The sequence below is a fragment of the Podarcis muralis genome, chromosome 1 (assembly GCF_964188315.1).
Source record: "Podarcis muralis chromosome 1, rPodMur119.hap1.1, whole genome shotgun sequence".
Taxonomy (NCBI): Eukaryota; Metazoa; Chordata; class Lepidosauria; order Squamata; family Lacertidae; genus Podarcis; species Podarcis muralis.
This window is the reverse complement of record NC_135655.1, coordinates 10,571,469-10,590,548: the sequence shown is the minus strand read 5'-3', so window position 1 is coordinate 10,590,548 and position 19,080 is coordinate 10,571,469. Positions and strand designations below refer to the sequence as shown.

General features: G+C 47.1%; 1 protein-coding gene and 1 long non-coding RNA gene across 2 annotated transcripts; one reads left to right on the top strand and one right to left on the bottom strand.

Moving 5' to 3' along the window:
- Window positions 1–417: 417 nt before the first annotated feature.
- WDR89 (WD repeat domain 89) lies at window positions 418–12,968 on the top strand. The gene is made up of 2 exons (XM_028741792.2): window positions 418–515; window positions 10,044–12,968. The coding sequence occupies exon 2, from the start codon at window positions 10,085–10,087 to the stop codon at window positions 11,246–11,248; it is 1,164 nt and encodes a 387-aa protein (XP_028597625.2). The 5' UTR covers window positions 418–515; window positions 10,044–10,084; the 3' UTR covers window positions 11,249–12,968.
- LOC114603256 (uncharacterized) lies at window positions 7,643–18,021 on the bottom strand. Its single transcript, XR_013391606.1, has 2 exons — window positions 17,889–18,021; window positions 7,643–8,407 (listed from the first exon to the last, which is right to left on the bottom strand). It is a non-coding gene; the product is annotated as an uncharacterized LOC114603256 (long non-coding RNA).
- Window positions 18,022–19,080: the final 1,059 nt, after the last annotated feature.

Sequence of the window (19,080 nt, the reverse complement as noted above, 5' to 3'; positions counted from 1 at the left end):
TAAACGCGTTGTAAACTCATGCAGGGAAATCCGGTAGGGAAAGACGGGACTCCACAGCGCCATCTGGTGTCACAGTGTCATATCGCAGATACAACGCATATAAAACGCTTTTTCTTTACCAATCTAGCTGAGAAACGGAGCAAAAGCAAGTTACAAATGAAAGCGCGGGAGTTGCCGTGCTGCTGATAGCACACATGGACGTCGGTGAGCAAATTCTATGCATTTCCACTCTTGCGCCCCTCAAATGGCGGCGTTTTGTTGTAACCCGGAAGTACTGGCCGTCCGCTGCCCTTGCCTTTCTTAACTCAATAGCCAGTACGGGCGCGGCATTCGGAAAGCCACGCCCTCGCTGCTGCCTTGACCAATCAATATTAGCGCAGGAGTCCATTGTCGTCGTTGCGTCGTGAGCAGCCGGCCAATGGGGCTGCGCTGAGCGGAGGCAGCTGCTGGAGCAGGAAGGAAAAGTGGAGCACGCGGGGAAGGGAGCCGCTTCTTCTTTAACCCGCCTGCGCCAGGTAATACACGTGTCTTTCCGTTTGGTACGTGTGAATTGAGCGTGTCTTGTTTATCGCTTGTTTGTTCCGCATAAATTTCTCCCCCCTCTTTTCATGGGTAAATTACATTATTTATTTAAGTTGGGTCAGTAAAATAAAGTTATATACTCCCTGCTCAGTTAAATAATTTTGCATTACGAATTTCCAGAAATTCCTGGGCCGCCCTTGCATCACCATCATTATTATTACTACTACTTTGGGGTTTGTTTGTTTTTTTTTAAAAAAATCTCACAACGGTATCTCTACAACGATCCCTTCCTGAAATTACTTGTGGGAAGTCGGGGCTTGGCTTGTTCACGTGTGAAAAACACTAGGCAGTTGGTATTCATAGAATCATAGAGTTGGAATAGACCACAAGGGCCATCGAGTCCAACCCCCTGCCATGGGGGGGGGAGCGGGCTCAGTTGTCCTTCCTGCTGCCCAAAACTATAATTCTCAAATACCCAGGTTTCATTTTTTTAGAAAGTAACGTTCTCGTTTTAGTAGAACTTTTTTTTCTTTTGAAATGTTTTAGATTGTTGTTGTTCTTAACTTTGCTGCTTTAAATGTGCATTTAATTCCCTGTTAATTATGTTGCTTTGAAGGTAGACTTTCTATTTGACGTTCTTCAGTAAGTTTTTATTCTGTCTTGTTTTATTTGATGTTTCAATGTGTTGTAAAGTGTGCTGACATTTTCCCTTAAAAATATAAAGCAGCATGGCAGAGACATGAATAATAATAATAATAATTTGAAATATGAAAAATGCACAGGCACTAGTCTCCTCTTTCTGTGTGTATCAGAAACTATCCTGGTCCCCCACTTTACTTTGCTCCTACCCCTTGGGGAAAATATCTGCAAATTCCTGTGTATTTTTTATAATTTTACATGTATAGATTTTTTATTTTTATAATTTAGCTATATACTATTTTCCCCACCTCTCTCTCTCTCATGTGTAAGACTCCCTGCTCCGATTGTCTCAGCTACTGCTGTTACCCCAGCAATGTGAGTAGCAGCTTCTGTGAAATTGCAGACTACAAAAGTGGTGATTGAAGGTGTCCTAAGATGTATTGAATTCATTCAGGTGCACACACGTTCATGGCACATGCGATTTGCAGTATCTCCCTACGTGGCCACAGATGCCACGTAGAGAAAGCCTATCTGGGCCCGGCATTCCACAGTCAAGGGTGTCACCACTAAGAAGGCCCTCTCCTTGGTAGCTGATTCAGGCTACAGCACCTGAATCTAGCCTGTGAAAAGACTCTCAAGATTTGGGTAGGTATATACGGTTTCCAGCAACTGGTTATCAGAAGCATTGCTGCCTCTAACCACAGGGAAGTCACTTTGCCTCTCCTGATAAAAGGTAAAGGGACCCCGACCATTAGGTCCAGTCGTGACCGACTCTGGGGTTGCGACGCTCATCTTGCTTTATTAGCCGAGGAAGCCAGCATACAGCATACAGTTATGTGGCCAGCATGACTAAGCCGCTTCTGGCGAACCAGAGCAGCGCACGGAAACACCTTTTTTTTTTTAACCTTCCCGCCGGAGCGGTACCTATTTATCTACTTGCCCTCTGAAGTGCTTTTGAACTGCTAGGTTAGCAGGAGCTGGGACCAAACAATGGGAGCTCACCCCGTCGCAGGGATTCAAACCGCCAACCTTCTGATCGGCAAGCCCTAAGCTCTGTGTTTTAATCCACAGCGCCACCCACGTCCCGCCTCTCCTGATAAGTGAACTTAATTAACATACTTTACAGGGTTTTCAGGAGGACAGCATAGAGCTTTGTGCACTTAAAACTTTCTCTGAATCATTAAGAATACATATAGTGGCGCCATCTCTCCCGAAACTCTTCAGCCAGATCTGTTGCTTCCTAACGGTTTCAGTCTGCTCCTATCACCCAGATCCATGTCTGTGGTGACACGTCTTAAGACTGGTAGGTACCCCTGCCCGTACGGGCCAGTCTTGACAGACTCTAGGGTTGTGCGCCCATCTCACTCTAGAGGCCGGGGGCCAGTGCTGTCCGGAGACACTTCCAGGTCACGTGGCCAGCGTGACAAGCTGCATCTGGCGAGCCAGAGCCGCACACGGAAACGCCGTTTACCTTCCCGCTGGTAAGCGGTCCCTATTTATCTACTTGCACTTAAGAGTGCTTTCGAACTGCTAGGTTGGCAGGTGCTGGGACCGAGCAGCGGGAGCGCACCCCGCTGCGGGGATTCGAACCGCCGACCTTTCGATCGGCAAGCCCTAGGCGCTGAGGCTTTTACCCACAGCGCCACCCGCGTCCCTTAAGACTGGTAGGATATTATTAAACTAGTAAAATGACAACGGCAAAATTCACACTTGAGCTTTTTCAAATCGCTCCTGATTTACACAGGGATTGCGTTCCAAGGCACCACATGTTGAAGTAAAATCACCAAATTAAGTAAAATTTGGAACACAGCCTTTGCTGTTTCCTTTCTTAGGATTCTGTTTTCGCTGTTGTTTTAGTTTGTCTAGCTTCATCATTGCAACCATTTTTAAATTTTGCTTGGTACTTTTTGTTGCTGGTGTTAGAGACCTAGAGGTGCAGAGCGGTGGCTTAAAATGTCCGATCTGTGAATTGGGAAGTCTCTGGTCTGAATCACACCTCTGCCAGGAACTCAATAGGTGGCTTTCAAGGCAAGCCCCTGTTTCTTGGCCTCAGTCTGCCCATCAGAAGTTGTTGTTGTTTAGTCGTTTAGTCATGTCCGACTCTTGGTGACCCCATGGACGAGAGCACGCCAGGCACTCCTGTCTTCCACTGCCTCCCGCAGTTTGGTCAAACTCATGTTCGTAGCTTCGAGAACCTTGTCCAACCATCTCGTCCTCTGTTGTCCCCTCCATCTTTCCCAACATCTTTCCCAACATCTTGTGCCCTCCATCTTTCCCAACATCAGGGCTTTTCCAGGGAGTCTTCTCTTCTCATGAGGTGTCAGGTTCACGATCTGTCCTTCCATTGAGCACTCAGGGCTGATTTCCTTCAGAATGGAGAGGTTTGATCTTCTTGCAGTCCATGGGACTCTCAAGAGTCTCCTCCAGCACCAGAATTCAAAAGCATCAATTCTTCAGCGATCAGCCTTCTTTATGGTCCAGCTCTCACTTCCATACATCACTACTGGGAAAACCATAGCTTTAACTATACGGACCTTTGTTGGCAAGGTGATGTCTCTGCTTTTTAAGATGCTGTCTAGGTTTGTCATTGCTTTTCTCCCAAGAAGTAGGCGTCTTTTAATTTTGTGACTGCTGTCACCATCTGCAGTGAATCCATCAGAAGTATGGGGATAATAATACTTGCTTACTTTGCTGGGATGTAAGGATTGTGCTAGATAGTGCATGCAAAGTGTTGGAAGGGATCCTACAGGTCATCTAGTCCAACCCCTGCAATTTAGCCAGGCTATTTTTCAGCAGACTATTCCGTCCCCACGACAGTCTTCCTTTTTTCTTTTCCTATGATCACTTAACATTTCAGGACTACCAATCATTTTCAGTCCTCTTTGGGCTTCTTGCCACCTTATGTTTGTTTTTGTTTTAAAAATGGGTGGTTTCTTTTTGCACTTCTGTAACCCTTGGGTTTGGGACGTGGGTGGCGCTGTGGTCTAAACCACTGAGCCTAGGGATTGCCGATCAGAAGGTCGGCGGTTCGAATCCCCGCGACGGGGTGAGCTCCCGTTGCTCGGTCCCTGCGCCTGCCAACCTTGCAGTTCGAAAGCACGACAAAGTGCAAGTAGATAAATAGGTACCACTCCGGCGGGAAGGTAACCGGTGTTTCCATTCGCTCCTCTGGTTTTGCCAGAAGCAGCTTAGTCATGCTGGCCACATGACCCGGAAGCTGTACGCCGGCTCCCTCGGCCAATAAAGCGATATGAGCGCTGCAACCCCAGAGTCGTCCGTGACTGGACCTAATGGTCAGGGGTCCCTTTACCTAACCCTTGGGATTTTCTTCCCTGCACGCCTCCCAAGTGTGCTGGTGCCTCTCTCTTGATTTGCAGAGTCCCTATTTGGGCTCCAAGCCAGTCAGTGCTCAGCACCTGGATTCATTATCAGAACAATTTATATTTTCATTCAGAGTCGCTCTGAGTTTGAATTCAGCCTACAAAGGCGGGCCTGCAGTTAATGATACATTTGGTCTTAGCTATCCTTCGGGCTGGAAGCTGTTTCTGGGCACAGCTCTGTTCTTCGAAGGCATAAAGATCTTCCTTTCCCCCAAGACAGATTCCAGAGGTGCCGAGCAAATTGGCTGCCAGTTGCGTTGCTTCTTCAGATCCTATTGCCTTGGAAACCTGGCTTCTAAAATAACACATGTGCATTAGTGTGGGAATCGAGAGAGAGATGGAAGGCCCAGCCAGAGAAATAATTAAATGCAGAAAATGAGTCACACTCAAGACTTATTTTTAAATAAGAATTGTTTTCTTGTTCTGGAATTTGCTTTGAGCTGTTGCTTCCAACCGTGGGACTGTTTTACCTGTTGTTTTGGTGGCTCTTTCTTTGAAACAGTCCAGTGCTCAAATGCTCGGCGTCTGCATTTTTGCAAAGCACTTAGAAGCTTCAAACTATTCTTTTCCGTAGTCGGGATGTTCAGGCTTCCCTTCCAGGCTACCATGGAAAAGCAGTGGCCTCTTCTGCTGAATGCCTGGTTTAGGTCAAAGGCAGGGAAAACTCTAGCCTGCAGGCCAAAGGTAGTCTGCCAAGACCTCTTAATTCGTCCTTGAGGCTGTTTTGAAGAAGCCAGGCCCTACATGACCATCAAGTGTGGGTGGGCGTGCTTCAGAGGAACAACCTGGATCTTAAGTGAGCTCCTGATCGTCCCTTTCCTTAGAACAAGACGCGATCTCATCTGCCACTCAGCCGTAAGGAGCAAACCGGCAGTAAATCACACTGTTCTGGTTTGAGTTAACTCCTTACCAGCCAAAACATGATATGCACAGACTCGGCAGGGTGTCAGGCCTAATGAGTATAGGAACTCATCTCTGGTAGGTTTTGTCCTGCCTCCCCACAGCTGCCTAAGTCCCCTCCTCACCAGGACTTTCTCCAGTCAATCAGAGACTCCGCCTGCATGAAGAGAACCTCTCCTCTGCTCTTTTCATGCATCTTCTGGTTCTGGGCGGCAAGTGGGGCAGGGAGCTTGGCACAGCAGCAGGAGGAGACACCCATCACTCTTCCCCAGGTGGACGCATCTCTGCCTCTTGGCCTCCCTCCTCACACCCTCCAGTGTGGTGTAGTAATTAAGAGAGGTAGACTCATAATCTGGTGAACTGGGTTCGCATCTCTGCTCCTCCACATGCAGCTGCTGGGTGACCTTGGGCCACTCACACTTCTTTGAAGTCTCTCAGCCCCACTCACCTCACAGAGTGTTTGTTGTGGGGGAGGAAGGGAAAGGAGAATGTTAGCCGCTTTGAGACTCCTTCTTGTTGTTGTTGTTTAGTCGTTTAGTCGTGTCCGACTCTTTGTGACCCCATGGACCAGAGCACGCCAGGCACTCCTGTCTTCCACTGCCTCCCGCAGTTTGGTCAAACTCATGCTGGTAGCTTTGAGAACACTGTCCAACCATCTCGTCCTCTGTCGTCCCCTTCTCCTTGTGCCCTCCATCTTTCCCAACATCAGGGTCTTTTCCAGGGAGTCTTCTCTTCTCATGAGGTGGCCAAAGTATTGGAGCCTCAGCTTCAGGATCTGTCCTTCCAGTGAGCACTCAGGGCTGATTTCCTTCAGAATGGAGAGGTTTGATCTTCTTGCAGTCCATGGGACTCTCAAGAGTCTCCTCCAGCACCATAATTCAAAAGCATCAATTCTTCGGTGATCAGCCTTCTTTATGGTCCAGCTCTCACTTCCATACATCACCACTGGGAAAACCATAGCTTTAACTATATGGACCTTTGTTGGCAAGGTGATGTCTCTGCTTTTTAAGATGCTGTCTAGGTTTGTCATTGCTTTTCTCCCAAGAAGCAGGCGTCTTTTAATTTCGTGGCTGCTGTCACCATCTGCAGTGATCATGGAGCCCAAGAAAGTAAAATCTCTCACTGCCTCCATTTCTTCCCCTTCTATTTGCCAGGAGGTGATGGGACCAGTGGCCAGCCAGATGCTTAACGGATAACCAATCGCAATCAGTGCATCATTTGAAAAATAGGACTTTAGAGCTGTCTTGCCCCCAAATGGCGACTAGATATTCCATTTTGGCGACTTCAGCCCTGGTTTAAGGTGCCATTTGGCATCTAGCTTATATATCCGAGTTTCTAATGCTGCTCACCCACGGCGTGCTCTGAGCTTGGGGTACCTGTTGTGGACAGAAGCAAATGAAGGTGATGGACTTCCTTTACTTCCCTACATGCTTGAGCTGCCTCTGTCCTCCTTTCTGGGCTAAAAGCATCCTTCAGAGGCAGAGTAAGCTGACATGCCTTGTTCTACCCCCTCTAGACGCACTGGCTTGTCTCTGCACCTGGAGATGGGCTGTAGCTTTGGGGTAGAACATCTGCTTTGCATGCAGAAGGACCTAGCTTTGATTCCCAGCACCTCCAGTTAGGGGGATGGGACAGAAATCCCTGTCTGAAACCCATGCTTCTCAACATGGTAGACAACACTGAACTTGGTGAACTAATGGCTTGACTTTGCATCGGGTTCCCATGCTCCTTTGCGATACATGGGTGTCATTAGTAGGGTGGGAGAGCCCTTAAGGACTAGAAACTTGGAAATGACGCACCAAAAATAGTGAGATGCCCAGGGCAGACTCTAAAAAGCCAGGACGAAGTGGTAGCAGTAGCAACAGGGAAGAGGCTTTTTTTAAGCAGCAGTTCTGAGCCACCCGATGGCGAGGGAGGGTGAGAGACAGCAGGAGAGAGAAAGCAGAGATTGTGTGGTCTTGGTGCCTCGATGCAGGCAGACGCAAGCCTTGCTTGGCATAGATATGACGACACCACTGCTTTGCGTGGGGTTTGCTTTCCAGTGGTTACTTGCCGCAGCGGCCTTGCTCTCGGGAGACAGCAACCATTGTGAAAACCGCATCATTGCCAAAAGATTCTCTGGGAGGTAGAAGAATGTAATTCATGAATCACCGGTCTATTTTTGAAAACCTTGTAGGATTTAAATGACTCACGGATCTCTCTTTAGCCTAAGAAATGCTGTTTATAACTTGTGTGTCAATGACTGAACATCTATAACTATATTCCAGTAGCATTAAAAGTTATGTGGACCAATATTTCAAGCCTGCCATGGAAGGTTTTATAGTCCTTCATCACCTCCAATATACTCTTGGAGAAAATGGTATTTCAAATACTACTTTGCGATCAGTAATTCAGTATTGAATTCCAATTAATTCTTCTAGTCACCCTGTACAACATTTCGAGGTCTTCACCCTGGTGCATCATCTTCTCCCTGTAAACCGTGGTTTGCAAACTGGAAGCTAAACTTTGCATCTCTTTGGAGCAAATTTTACCTCCCAACCACGGTTTCATATGTCATGTCCATCCATACAAACCATAGTTTCTTTGAAATGATGGCTTGGAGCAGTTTAGCAAACCATGTTTGGAGGCAAGGCTAGGGGGAGGATAGTTTGTTTATTTATTTCATAGTGACTTCAGGAGAGGCAACAGAGTGGAAGGGGATATCCCCTCTCCAAGACAAGAGACCTTGCCATGGCTTGACAGTGCAGCTTGGCTTCTTCTCTACCATGGTGGGAGTTCAGCTGGGCTGTGGTGAGAGAGGCAAGCTGATGGTCCTAGCGCCAAACTTGGGTGGAAGTCTGGAAATTGGTTGTAGATCTCTGTAAGATGCAAGCAGAGAGCTAGAGCAAACCTCTGCTGTCCCTCTTTGGCTTCAGTGAGTGCATGGGGGCTTGTTTCTGTCCCTTCCAGGTCACTGTTGCTCCAGGCTAGAGGAAGAAAATAAGGAGGCTGTTTCAGGGAAATAATAATAATAATAATAATAATAATAATAATAATAAAATAATTTATTTATACCCCCCCCCAGCCGAGACCGGGCTCAGGGCAGCTAACACCAGGTATAAAAACAATTGATTAAAATACAACTTAAAAACAAGATTAAAATACAACATTAAAATGCTGTATCATTTCAGTAGAAAGGGTGGGTGGGGGATGCAGGCAAAAGGGGAGTCGAGCTATTAACAACCCTGGGATTAATTGCCTTGGAATTAATAGGTGAAAACAGCAGCCGCAGACTAGATCTTGCATTTGCAGGCTTCCCATCTGCCCTGGCAATGTCTGCAGCTGGCTGCCTCCCAGCTCTTAATTTCCCATTGTGCATGGAAGATCACGACTTCCCTACTTCTCCCATAAATGTGACCCAGTGGGTAGAAGGGGGGGAGGGCCTTCTCCTGCCTCCTATTGAAACTCTTCCCATCAAAGTCTCGCAGCGGCTTCCTCTTCCGAAGAGGAAGAGCCTCTGGCTACACCCTGGACTCTCTGCCTGGGTTGTTTGTTTAACCTTCAGCGGGGCATTCCTAACGAGAGGTAGGATTCCGCTTTCACCAGCTGACATTTTGCCGCATGTCCGCGGCGCGACTTAATGAGATGTGGCAGTCGACAAAAATACACCCTCGCCGGTTATTACCCCATTGTGTGGGACGCTGCCCTTTCCTCTGGAAGGCGGTGCCCTCCGACAGCAAGGACATGTCAACATTGCCCCAGAAAATGTGGAAATGACTTTTTTTTATTATTTTAAGAAACATAAATGCAGATTTATACAATAGTACCCTGGAAGAACTCCAGATCTGTTCTCCTTCCAGATCTCCACAAGGTCTCTTGAGAAAGTCCAGGGAAAAGCTCCTCAGACGTTTGATACCTTCGTCACTTCTTTTTCTTCTGAATGGAAACTGGAGGAACATTTGGCTGGAGATGCCTTAGGGACGGGCAGGTGGGGCTACCCACCTGTCAATCACCTGACATCACAACGATGTCAGCTGGCTTGTCTTTGCCTGCGTGGTTTGCTAGTAGTCCATCATCTTTTATTGAGTGGTGATGTTATGCTGATGATGATTTGGGTTGTATTGTGTTGCATTGGTTTTATTCTTACCTGGGTCTTAGCAGTGTTTTAAAATTGGCCTTTAGGAGTATTTACTTCTACGCTGACTTGTAAACTAGGAATGGCCAATTTCACCTGGCTCTGGATAATTGCATTCAGGCTCTGGTTAAAGTTTGCCCCAAGCCTCAAGCATAAGGGGAAAAAATGAGAAATGGCATGTTTGAAAGTGTTGATATCTATCTCTGTTGGATTTTGTTTGGAACGCCCTGGCTATGCCTCAGAGGACATACTCCAAACCGTTGGAGGACACCAGCTTTATTATGGCACTTGAAAAGGTCAGTTTCCAGAGCGCAATGCTCCTTCCATCCCCAAAACCACTGTCAGGATAGTAAAAACAGCTCTCAAGCATAACATGCTGACTACCCTTGATTTAAACCACTAGCGGAACCTTTCTTGTGCCGAAAAGTGCTCTTGAAAAGATTAACAGTGGAGACCTTATTTAATTTGGTCTTATTTCTATTTTCCAGACCTCTACCTTCTTGAGGATGCAGTTTTAGTCACAGTTGCTATGGAGAACATCAAGGAGCAGTTTTCCAGTCTCCAAATAGCAAAACGGTGTGCACTGGCAAAAGACCCCACTTATCTGTTGGACTTGGATATTTCAAGAGGCGGGGGGAGCCAGTTGGTGGCCGTTTCGTGTTCCGATAAATCAATCAGGGTTTACAACAGAGAGACGCTCACTCTGCTGCGGGAATATAGCAGCCGTCCCGGGCTGCTCAGTGGCGTCCGATTTGCACACACGTGTGAAAGTGTGTTGTTCTCTGCTTGCAGCGACGGAACAGTGAAATGTTGGGATACGCGCTTGGCGACCACAGGGCCGACGCAGTTGTTCCGTGGCTCCCTTTCAAATGTCTTCATTAGCTTTGACGTAAGCTGCAACGACCTCATAGTCTGCGCTGGAACGGAAAAAGTGGGGGACGATGTGTTCATGGCCTTCTGGGATGCTCGCAGCTGCGCGAGTAGTGTAGCTTCCAGCAAAGAGCCTCTGGGCTTCTACTCGGAGACCCACAACGACGACATCACCAAAATTCGTTTTCACCCCATCCAACAGAACCTGGTAGTTTCTGGGTCAACCGACGGGCTGGTGAACGTGTTTGACATCAACAAGGACAGCGAAGAGGATGCGCTGGTTGCTACCTGCAACTCCGACTCGTCGGTCAGTTCCGTCGGGTGGTCCGGGAAAGATTACCGGCAGGTCTATTGCACGACGCACGACGAAGGGTTTTGTCGGTGGGATCTCGCCCAGCTGGAGACCGAGGAGCCAGTCACATTGCTGCATGTTCCAGACGCCCGAGAAGCAGGAAGTGGACAAAGCACCAAGGTGGACTACTTAATCGGTGGCTTGTACCATGAAATGATGGACAAGTTGGTTGTTGTTGGGGGAACGTCAGCAGGAAACATCTGCCTCCTGGACTGTGGGGTTGGTGGCCTGAGTTCTGTAGGAGTCCTTCAGGAGGGGCACTCATCTCCCGTCCGCTCTTTCTGCTGGAACGTGGCAGATGATTCTTTGCTGACCGGTGGAGAGGATGCGCAGTTGTTGCTATGGAAACCTGGAGCCGTGGGGAAAGCCTTTGGAAAGAAGACTTCTATGAAGACTGCTTCCTCCGTTCATCAGCGGCTGAGAGTTCACCAGCACGCTTTCAAGAGCAAGAAAAAACGGGCGTCTTTGTAAAGCGGCGATGGGGAGTGAGGAGGCCTCTACCTGAAAGTGATTCCAGAAGGGTACCTGCCTTAGCCCGTTTCAGGGGGGAAACAAGTCCTGCAGCACCTTGAAGACTTAATTTATTATGGCATAATGTTTCGTGGACTAAGGTTTGCTCCATCACGCACGGAAGCTTATGCCACAATAAATTAGTTGGGTCTTTAGGGTGCTGCAGTTTTCCACTTGTAGAGAGTTGACCTTTTGAAAAGTTGCAACACTTTTTGGGGGGGAGTGAGTTCCTTGCAGGTATTTGACGTGTACAGCTCGACAGCCGTGGCCTTGTTTACTCGGAAAATATCCTCTCCGTGTCAGTGGGGACCCCAACTTCCAGCAAAGTTGGCACTGGATTGGTGCCTCGATAGGAGAAGCCTGCCAAGCAAATTAAAAGGTATCGTTCTTTTGCCTGAAGCTGCTTATGACAGCCTTGTTCAAACATTTCTCTCCAGATCCCAACAGCCCAAATTATATTTTGCTATAGATGGAATTTTCTTAAAACGATGCCTGAAGTCATGGGGAGTGGAGGAAGAGGGAGATAAGCCTACTAAAAGAGGCATAAGGGACAAACTGAGAATGGCAAGATTAGAAAGTTCCCTTCTGTACCCCCCCTCAGTTCTGTGAAACTTGATATTTGTCACACAAGGCCTGCTCTCCAAGGTGTGAACGGGAGACACACAGCATCTCTCTAATTTTGGGCTGGGGACTAGCCTGTGGCCTCCAATCATCCCTGGCCATTTGCTGCAGCTAATGGATGTTGTAGTTCTTGCCTGCTTCCGATTTCATCCATTTTCTGCAGGTGGGAAGGGAACTGGTCTCTGTTTGGAAATACTACAAGCTGAATACATGGTTCCCATGATCTGGGGGCGCACACACCCAGTTCCTTATTTGTTATCAGAGGCCATTGTGCATTTATGAGCATTGTGCAAACATGACTGTTATGACTGGAGACGTTTATCGTGGATCTTGAAGGGGAGTCTTACCAGTCATGGAAGCTTATGATTTTCGGTTGTGCAACCATTGTTTTGAGGTCTTGGGGCATATTGGGTGATGCCCAACTAAATCTTACTGCAAAGTAGACCCACTGAAATTACTTAAGCCTGTTGATTTTACTGGATCTACTCTGATCATAGCTAATTCGCTCATTCCCTTTAGTTCCTCTTCTGAATGAGTTGTTTTTCGAACTCTGTTCCAGATGGGGAACTGAAAACTGGGAACTGCTAGCTAACTTTAGCACTGCGTATCACATCAAGACAAAAGGTAGTTTGTTTCGATCTCTGCAAACTTTCAGTTCTCTGAAATCCATGGATATAAAAATGAAAGTCTGGAATCTGAAGCTATGGATCTTCAAAAACTGATTATTATTCTTACTTATTTTGTAAATGATACATGGATTCATGTGGCTGATTTTGTAGGCATATTGTTGCTTTGAAGTTGTTTACGATACCCAGATTTATTTAATACCACGATCTGTCAAGGCTGGAAACAGGCACTGATTGGGGTCTCTCCCCCACTCCCACCCCAAGAGCTGGCACCAGTTTGAAACCAGAACTGTGCCTTGTATGTTTCTCCCTGTCACTTGGCAGTAAACAGGTGCTGCAGATTTTTCAAAAACATAGTTCCTTTTCTTTCTGGATTGATGCTGACGGTAAGAATAACAGATTAAGTCTAGATAATAAAAACTTCCTTTTGTTTACTACAGTGTGGGTGGTTTCTGTAACCAACTCTCCGATTTACCCCGACTTGCAAAAGCTTAGTTTTCAGAAATGAAAGCAGCTTTGTACATTTTGTATTCCATAAATATACTAGGCAATATCCATCACAGTCATTCTGTTAGCACAAGGACCTTCAGCTGTGCAGTGAGTCTTTCCTTCTCTCTTTTCTCCCCATGCACCCCCCAACAAAATATTAAAAACACGATACAACCTTGGCCATTTAAAGCTTCCCTAAACAGGGCAGCCTTCAGATGTCTTCTAAAAGTTAGATAGTTCTTTATTTCCTTAACATCCACAGGGCGGGTGCCACCACTGAGAAGGCCCTCTCTCTGTTTCCCTGTAACCTCACTTCTCGCAGGGAGGGAACAGCCAGAAGGCCCTCAGAGCTGGACCTCAGTGTCCGGGCTGGACGATGGAGGTGGGATGCTCCTTTGGGTATAAAAGGCCAAGGCTGTTTAGGGCTTTAAAGGTCAAAGCTAGTGCCTGCCAACATCAAGAATACTCAGCTAGGTAGAACAGCGGTCTTGATTCGTCCTTTTCCATCGTCAGTACAGCAGTATCTCCTGCCTACAACATTTCAGGTTCTGGCTCCTACAATTGACCTCCGAAGATTCTGGGTTGGAGAATGTTCCCTCCAGGGTACAGACCCAGGTTTGGCTTCCTGCAGACTTGAGCCAGCTCCAACTCCTTGGACAGAAATACTTCAATGCTTGTTGGCTATTGCTTGTGTCCCTGAACTTCTCTTTTATTTAAAGAAGATTGAAAAAGACGTGCAACCTAAAGTTACCTCCCTTTTGGGATCTGTAGAGCGGCATGGTGGTGGGTGGGATGAACTGACATTTTCCTTCCTTTATCCATATGGCAATGCCGTCAGAAAACCAGGCATGTGGATGGTTGTTCGCTGTGCGATGAACTTTGCTATTGCTATACGTACAGCAGACACGATTTTGGCAGTTGTCAAGTACATGGGGGCGTCGGAGTTTGTCGCTCGCTGGACCTCTTCAGGCAACGTCATCTGCTTGACTTGTCAGCTTTTAAGTGGCTTTGGGTTGGGCTCAGCATTTGAGGGATTCCACACGCCCCAAGTGTGGGGCATTTTGAGTGGGAAGACAAAGCATCACTTCTGGAAAATGGCCTTGTTTCGTCATCCTAGGCTTCATCAGTGGAACAGGCTCATATGTAATACAGTGGTACTTCGGGTTAAGTACTTAATTTGTTCCGGAGGTCTGTTCTTAACCTGAAACTGTTCTTAACCTGAAGCACCACTTTAGCTAATGGGGCCTCCTGCTGCTGCCGTGCCGCCGGAGCACGATTTCTGTTCTCATCCTGAAACAAAGTTCTTAACCTGAAGCACTATTTCTGGGTTAGCGGAGTCTGTAACCTGAAGCGTATGTAACCTGAAGCGTATGTAACCCGAGGTACCACTGTATTACAGGATAGTGGATCTTATAGCATAGTAGTGGTTGCAGCCCAGGATGATGAAACAAGGCTAATATTCCGGAAACCCTTGTCTTAGACTCTGTGAAAGGATTCTGTGGAACTGTAACAACCCTTCATGTGGATTATTGGACTCTATGAACAGACAGGTGGAATAGACACTTATACATGTATGGACCTTATGCATGAACTGGCTAGAGAATGAACTGATCCACCGGGTCTTCTGCTTTTTTCGTTGAACTTTATGAGACTTCCGTTGAAATCTACAATTTGATACAATGAATGTTGTTGTTGTTTAGTCGTTTAGTCGTGTCCGACTCTTCGTGACCCCATGGACCAGAGCACGCCAGGCACTCCTGTCTTCCACTGCCTCCCGCAGTTTGGTCAGACTCATGTTTGTAGCTTCGAGAACAGTGTCCAACCATCTTGTTCTCTGTCGTCCCCTTCTCCTTATGCCCTCAATCTTTCCCAACATCAGGGTCTTTTCCAGAGAGTCTTCTCTTCTCATGAGGTGGCCAAAGTATTGGAGCCTCAGCTTCAGGATCTGTCCTTCCAGTGAGCACTCAGGGCTGATTTCCTGAAATTTACAATGAATAGTATACTTTATTTATTCAAAAGCATAGCCGGTTACGTCTTGTGTGTTTATAAGGATCTGAGCTGGCATAGAAACTGGCTCCCTTAACCCCTAGGAATAAAATCAATTACAGAAGTTCTTGGATTTTATTTTATTATTTTTATTTTAGTTTATTTATATGAAACTTACTAGCCGCTTGTCACCCGAAGTCCTCCAAGTGGCTCACAGCAAATAAAAATATACCGTACATAATACCATAAGGGGAAAAGCGGGGGGGGGGGGGATTATAGACTTGAAGGGTGCCCCCGAGTGTCATCCAGGCCACCCTCCTGCAATGCTGGAATCTTTTGCCCAAGGTGGGGCTTGAACCCCCGACCCTGAGATTTAAGTGCCTTGCACTCTACCGACTGAGCTATCCCAGCTGCCATGGGGAATCATGTTAATATTTAATATCATATTCATGGAAGGGACGCGGGTGGCGCTGTGGGTAAAACCTCAGCGCCTAGGACTTGCCGATCGTCAGGTCAGCGGTTCGAATCCCCGTGGCGGGGTGCGCTCCCGTTGTTCGGTCCCAGCGCCTGCCAACCTAGCAGTTTGAAAGCACCCCCGGGTGCAAGTAGATAAATAGGGACCGCTTACTAGCGGGAAGGTAAATGGCGTTTCCGTGTGCGGCTCTGGATCACCAGATGAAGCTTGTCACGCTGGCCACGTGACCTGGAAGTGTCTGCGGACAGCGCTGGCTCCCGGCCTATAGAGTGAGATGAGCGCACAACCCCAGAGTCTGTCAAGACTGGCCCGTACGGGCAGGGGTACCTTTACCTTTACCTTTACCATGGAAAAGCAAAACAAAGAAAAGAAAAGAAAAGCGTACCAGCCGCATAAGCAGCGGCAAACAATATTAACAATTCTTAAACAATAAAGAAGGCAACACTTTATGTTACTGCAATGAATTGAGGGAACCCTCAGAGCAGATATAGGGGACATGCAAGGAATGGAAGCAGAAAAAGTTACACTAGAAGTTAAAAGCTTTAGCTAAAAGTTACAGCTAAAAGTTGTGCTAGGGTAACTGGCCGAATCCTGCCCCTTGATGCCTTGCATGCTGTTGAGAGGCTTAACTTTCTTTGGCCTATAACAAGTCAGCCTTTGCCACAGTGGTAGGAGCCTGCCTGCTGCCTGCAGTGCTCTCTGTGTTTCGGGGAAGCCAATCTAGTGCCAAATTATTCATAGTAAGGCTCTGGTCTCTGATTAAAACTCTGCATGCTGTGCTTATCCAAGGAGGAAAAGGGGGGGGGGACCCACTTCTGGGATAATCCCACAACCTGTGTGTCAAGGGGTTGTCATCCATTTATGGAAGCATTAATTTGCCAGTCTATTTTTAAAGTTTTGTTCTCAGCATGCTGGGGAATCTTTGCCGTGCCCAAACGATGCATCAGAGAAGCTGCAGGAAGGCCTTCCTAAAGCAACCAGTTGCATTATCAAAACATTGAAACCCGTGTTAATGGGACAACTTATCGAAGCCCCCCAAAACTGGGTGGTCTTATATGGGACGGAACTCAAACCGTATGCAAAAGTTAAAGGGAATGAGGAAGGTTGAAGGTTGTCCCACCGCCACCCAAACGATACAGGCGTTCTGGTCGCTGCCACAATTTCTCTATAACACCAATACCATGGTACCTCGGGTTACATACGCTTCAGGTTACATACGCTTCAGGTTACAGACTCCACTAACCCAGAAATAGTGCTTCAGGTTAAGAACTTTGCTTCAGGATGAGAACAGAAATCGTGCTCCGGCGGCATGGTAGCAGCAGGAGGCCCCATTAGCTAAAGTGGTGCTTCAGGTTAAGAACAGTTTCAGTTTAAGTATGGACCTCCAGAATGAATTAAGTACTTAACCTGAGGTACCACTGTATTCCCAGTAGTTAGAGCAGGGGTGGTCAACCTTTTTATACCTACCGCCCACTAATACACCTTTCTTGATGGTAAAATTTCCTTACTGTCCACCAGTGCTCGATGGAAGGGGGATTCAGCTTGTGCCGTAGAACCCTCTACCGCCCACCTAGAATCACGAAATGCCTACTAGTGGGCGGTAGGAAACAGGTTGATAACCCCTGAGTTAGAGTAAGGCAATTTCCTCTGTTCCTAGGGAAAGGCAGGTTGGTTCAGGTGTGATGAAGAAGAGGTGTTACATTGATTGGAGCTGAGTGTGCACATTTGTGTTTTGCCAAACTCTTGCCCTCTGCACGTTCATTCTCCCATCTTGTGATCACACTTTTATAGGTTTCCCTTTACGAAATGATTGCTTGTATACCTGTGACTGCTCACCCACCGGGGCTCTCATTCTCATGGTACAGAATCCAGTAGATCTTGTATTTGCATGGTGGATGGGAGCATTTCTCTTCCTTGCGCAAACCTTGATCACTCCAGTCTCTTGCTGCACAGCTACCCCCCACGTTGCAGGTTTGCGAATCGGCAGCGGATGGATGAGCCTCTTTAATGAACACATTACTTTAACATTAATGGGATGTTTAAAAACAAAATAAACCCCAGGCTCCTGGGAACTTCTCCTCAGGCTACCAGCAATATTACTATTGATCTTGATTACAGAAGGACTAGATATGCAAGGAATATTGAAGCTGCAACTTCCCTTTAAGCGAGGTAGAGAACAGGATGTGGCTGGCAGACTCCACGCCAGGCCATTCTGACTGATGGGTCCGCCCACCTGTCAATCTCCTGTGGCATCACCATGCTATCAGGTGACCCGACTTCAAAGGAAAGAATTGGGAGGGCAACAGAATAAGGCGCCAAATTCAAAAAGCACCGTCTTTCAGATGCAGAGAATTGGGAGGACACTTAAAAGTGCATTCCTGCTTTTCCTCCATATTTAGCTTACGTTTAAAGCCATGGCTGGGCGTTTCTGGCTCCTGACGTCTTAGATGACATCAGGCATGGGAAAGGTGGACCACATCATATATGCAGGAAGGCAGGCTGGAGGTTCCTTCAAGCGAGTAGAACACATCCTTTAAGTTGATTTTACTAATTGGGAAGTAGAGAAAACAACATAGGTGAAATAGCTGCCATTTAATGATGGGTATCAGAAATCTGTGAATCTGGCAGTCCAAGGAGACCCTAAGCCCCATTCTTTTCCTTCATGCAGCTGTTTAAAGAGGAGGACATTGTATTGCGAGATTTGTTATTGAACGTATTTGGGTACAATTTTCACCCAGAGCTAGCCAACATATATCGTTTCCCTAAGGTTTTGCCCTCATCAGCGTGGAGCACAATAACTCCGCTTTTCAGAAAACTGAGTCATGCCTGTGGAAAGGGATACACGTGGTTTTCATCTCTTTGCTGTTTTAATCAGCCTGGAGCGATGCCTCTCGTGCATCATTCGCAGCAACAGATTCCCATTTTGCCAGAGACACCCCCACAATAGCCAGCCTCTTTTGATTGGGACTGTTTCCTACCTCCCTGTGACAATGACCTCTGTCTTTAGGTTGTTTCCCAAAATGCTGGCCCGGCCCTGCTGCAGGGTGAAGCTCAGACAGCACCATGAAGGCAGTAGGGTTGGGGGGTGGGAATAGATGAAAGCAGGAATCAGTGTCTGGATGGTGCAGCAAGACTTTTTTAAAAAAGGAAGGGATAGTCCTTGCTGGCGTGTGTGTGTGTGTGTGTGTGTGTGTGTGTGTGTGTTCTACTTCGGCTCCACTCCAACAAAATGTCATGGGCTGGTACTGAGGCTGGCACACATCATCAGATCTCTGGCAATTTCTTCCACCTGAAGACAGGTTATTCTCCAGTAAAGCATTTCCAGGATTATTGGGGAAGACTTGGGTGGGTCAGATCTGTCTGGCTGGCTTTGCATTGCCTAGCGTCAGCTAAATAAATAAATGAGACAAAGGTTCAAAAGGTGTGTGTGTGGGGGGGGGGGTAATAATTAAATCTATGTTCAGCAATTGAGGAAATGCAGAAACAGACGTTGTAAAAGCAAACAAAATGTCCACTATCAATTATCCCTGCAGAGTGAGAAGAGGAAGCTCTTGGACTCAGGAACTCTTTACTATGGGTTTGCGAATGGCAGAAGA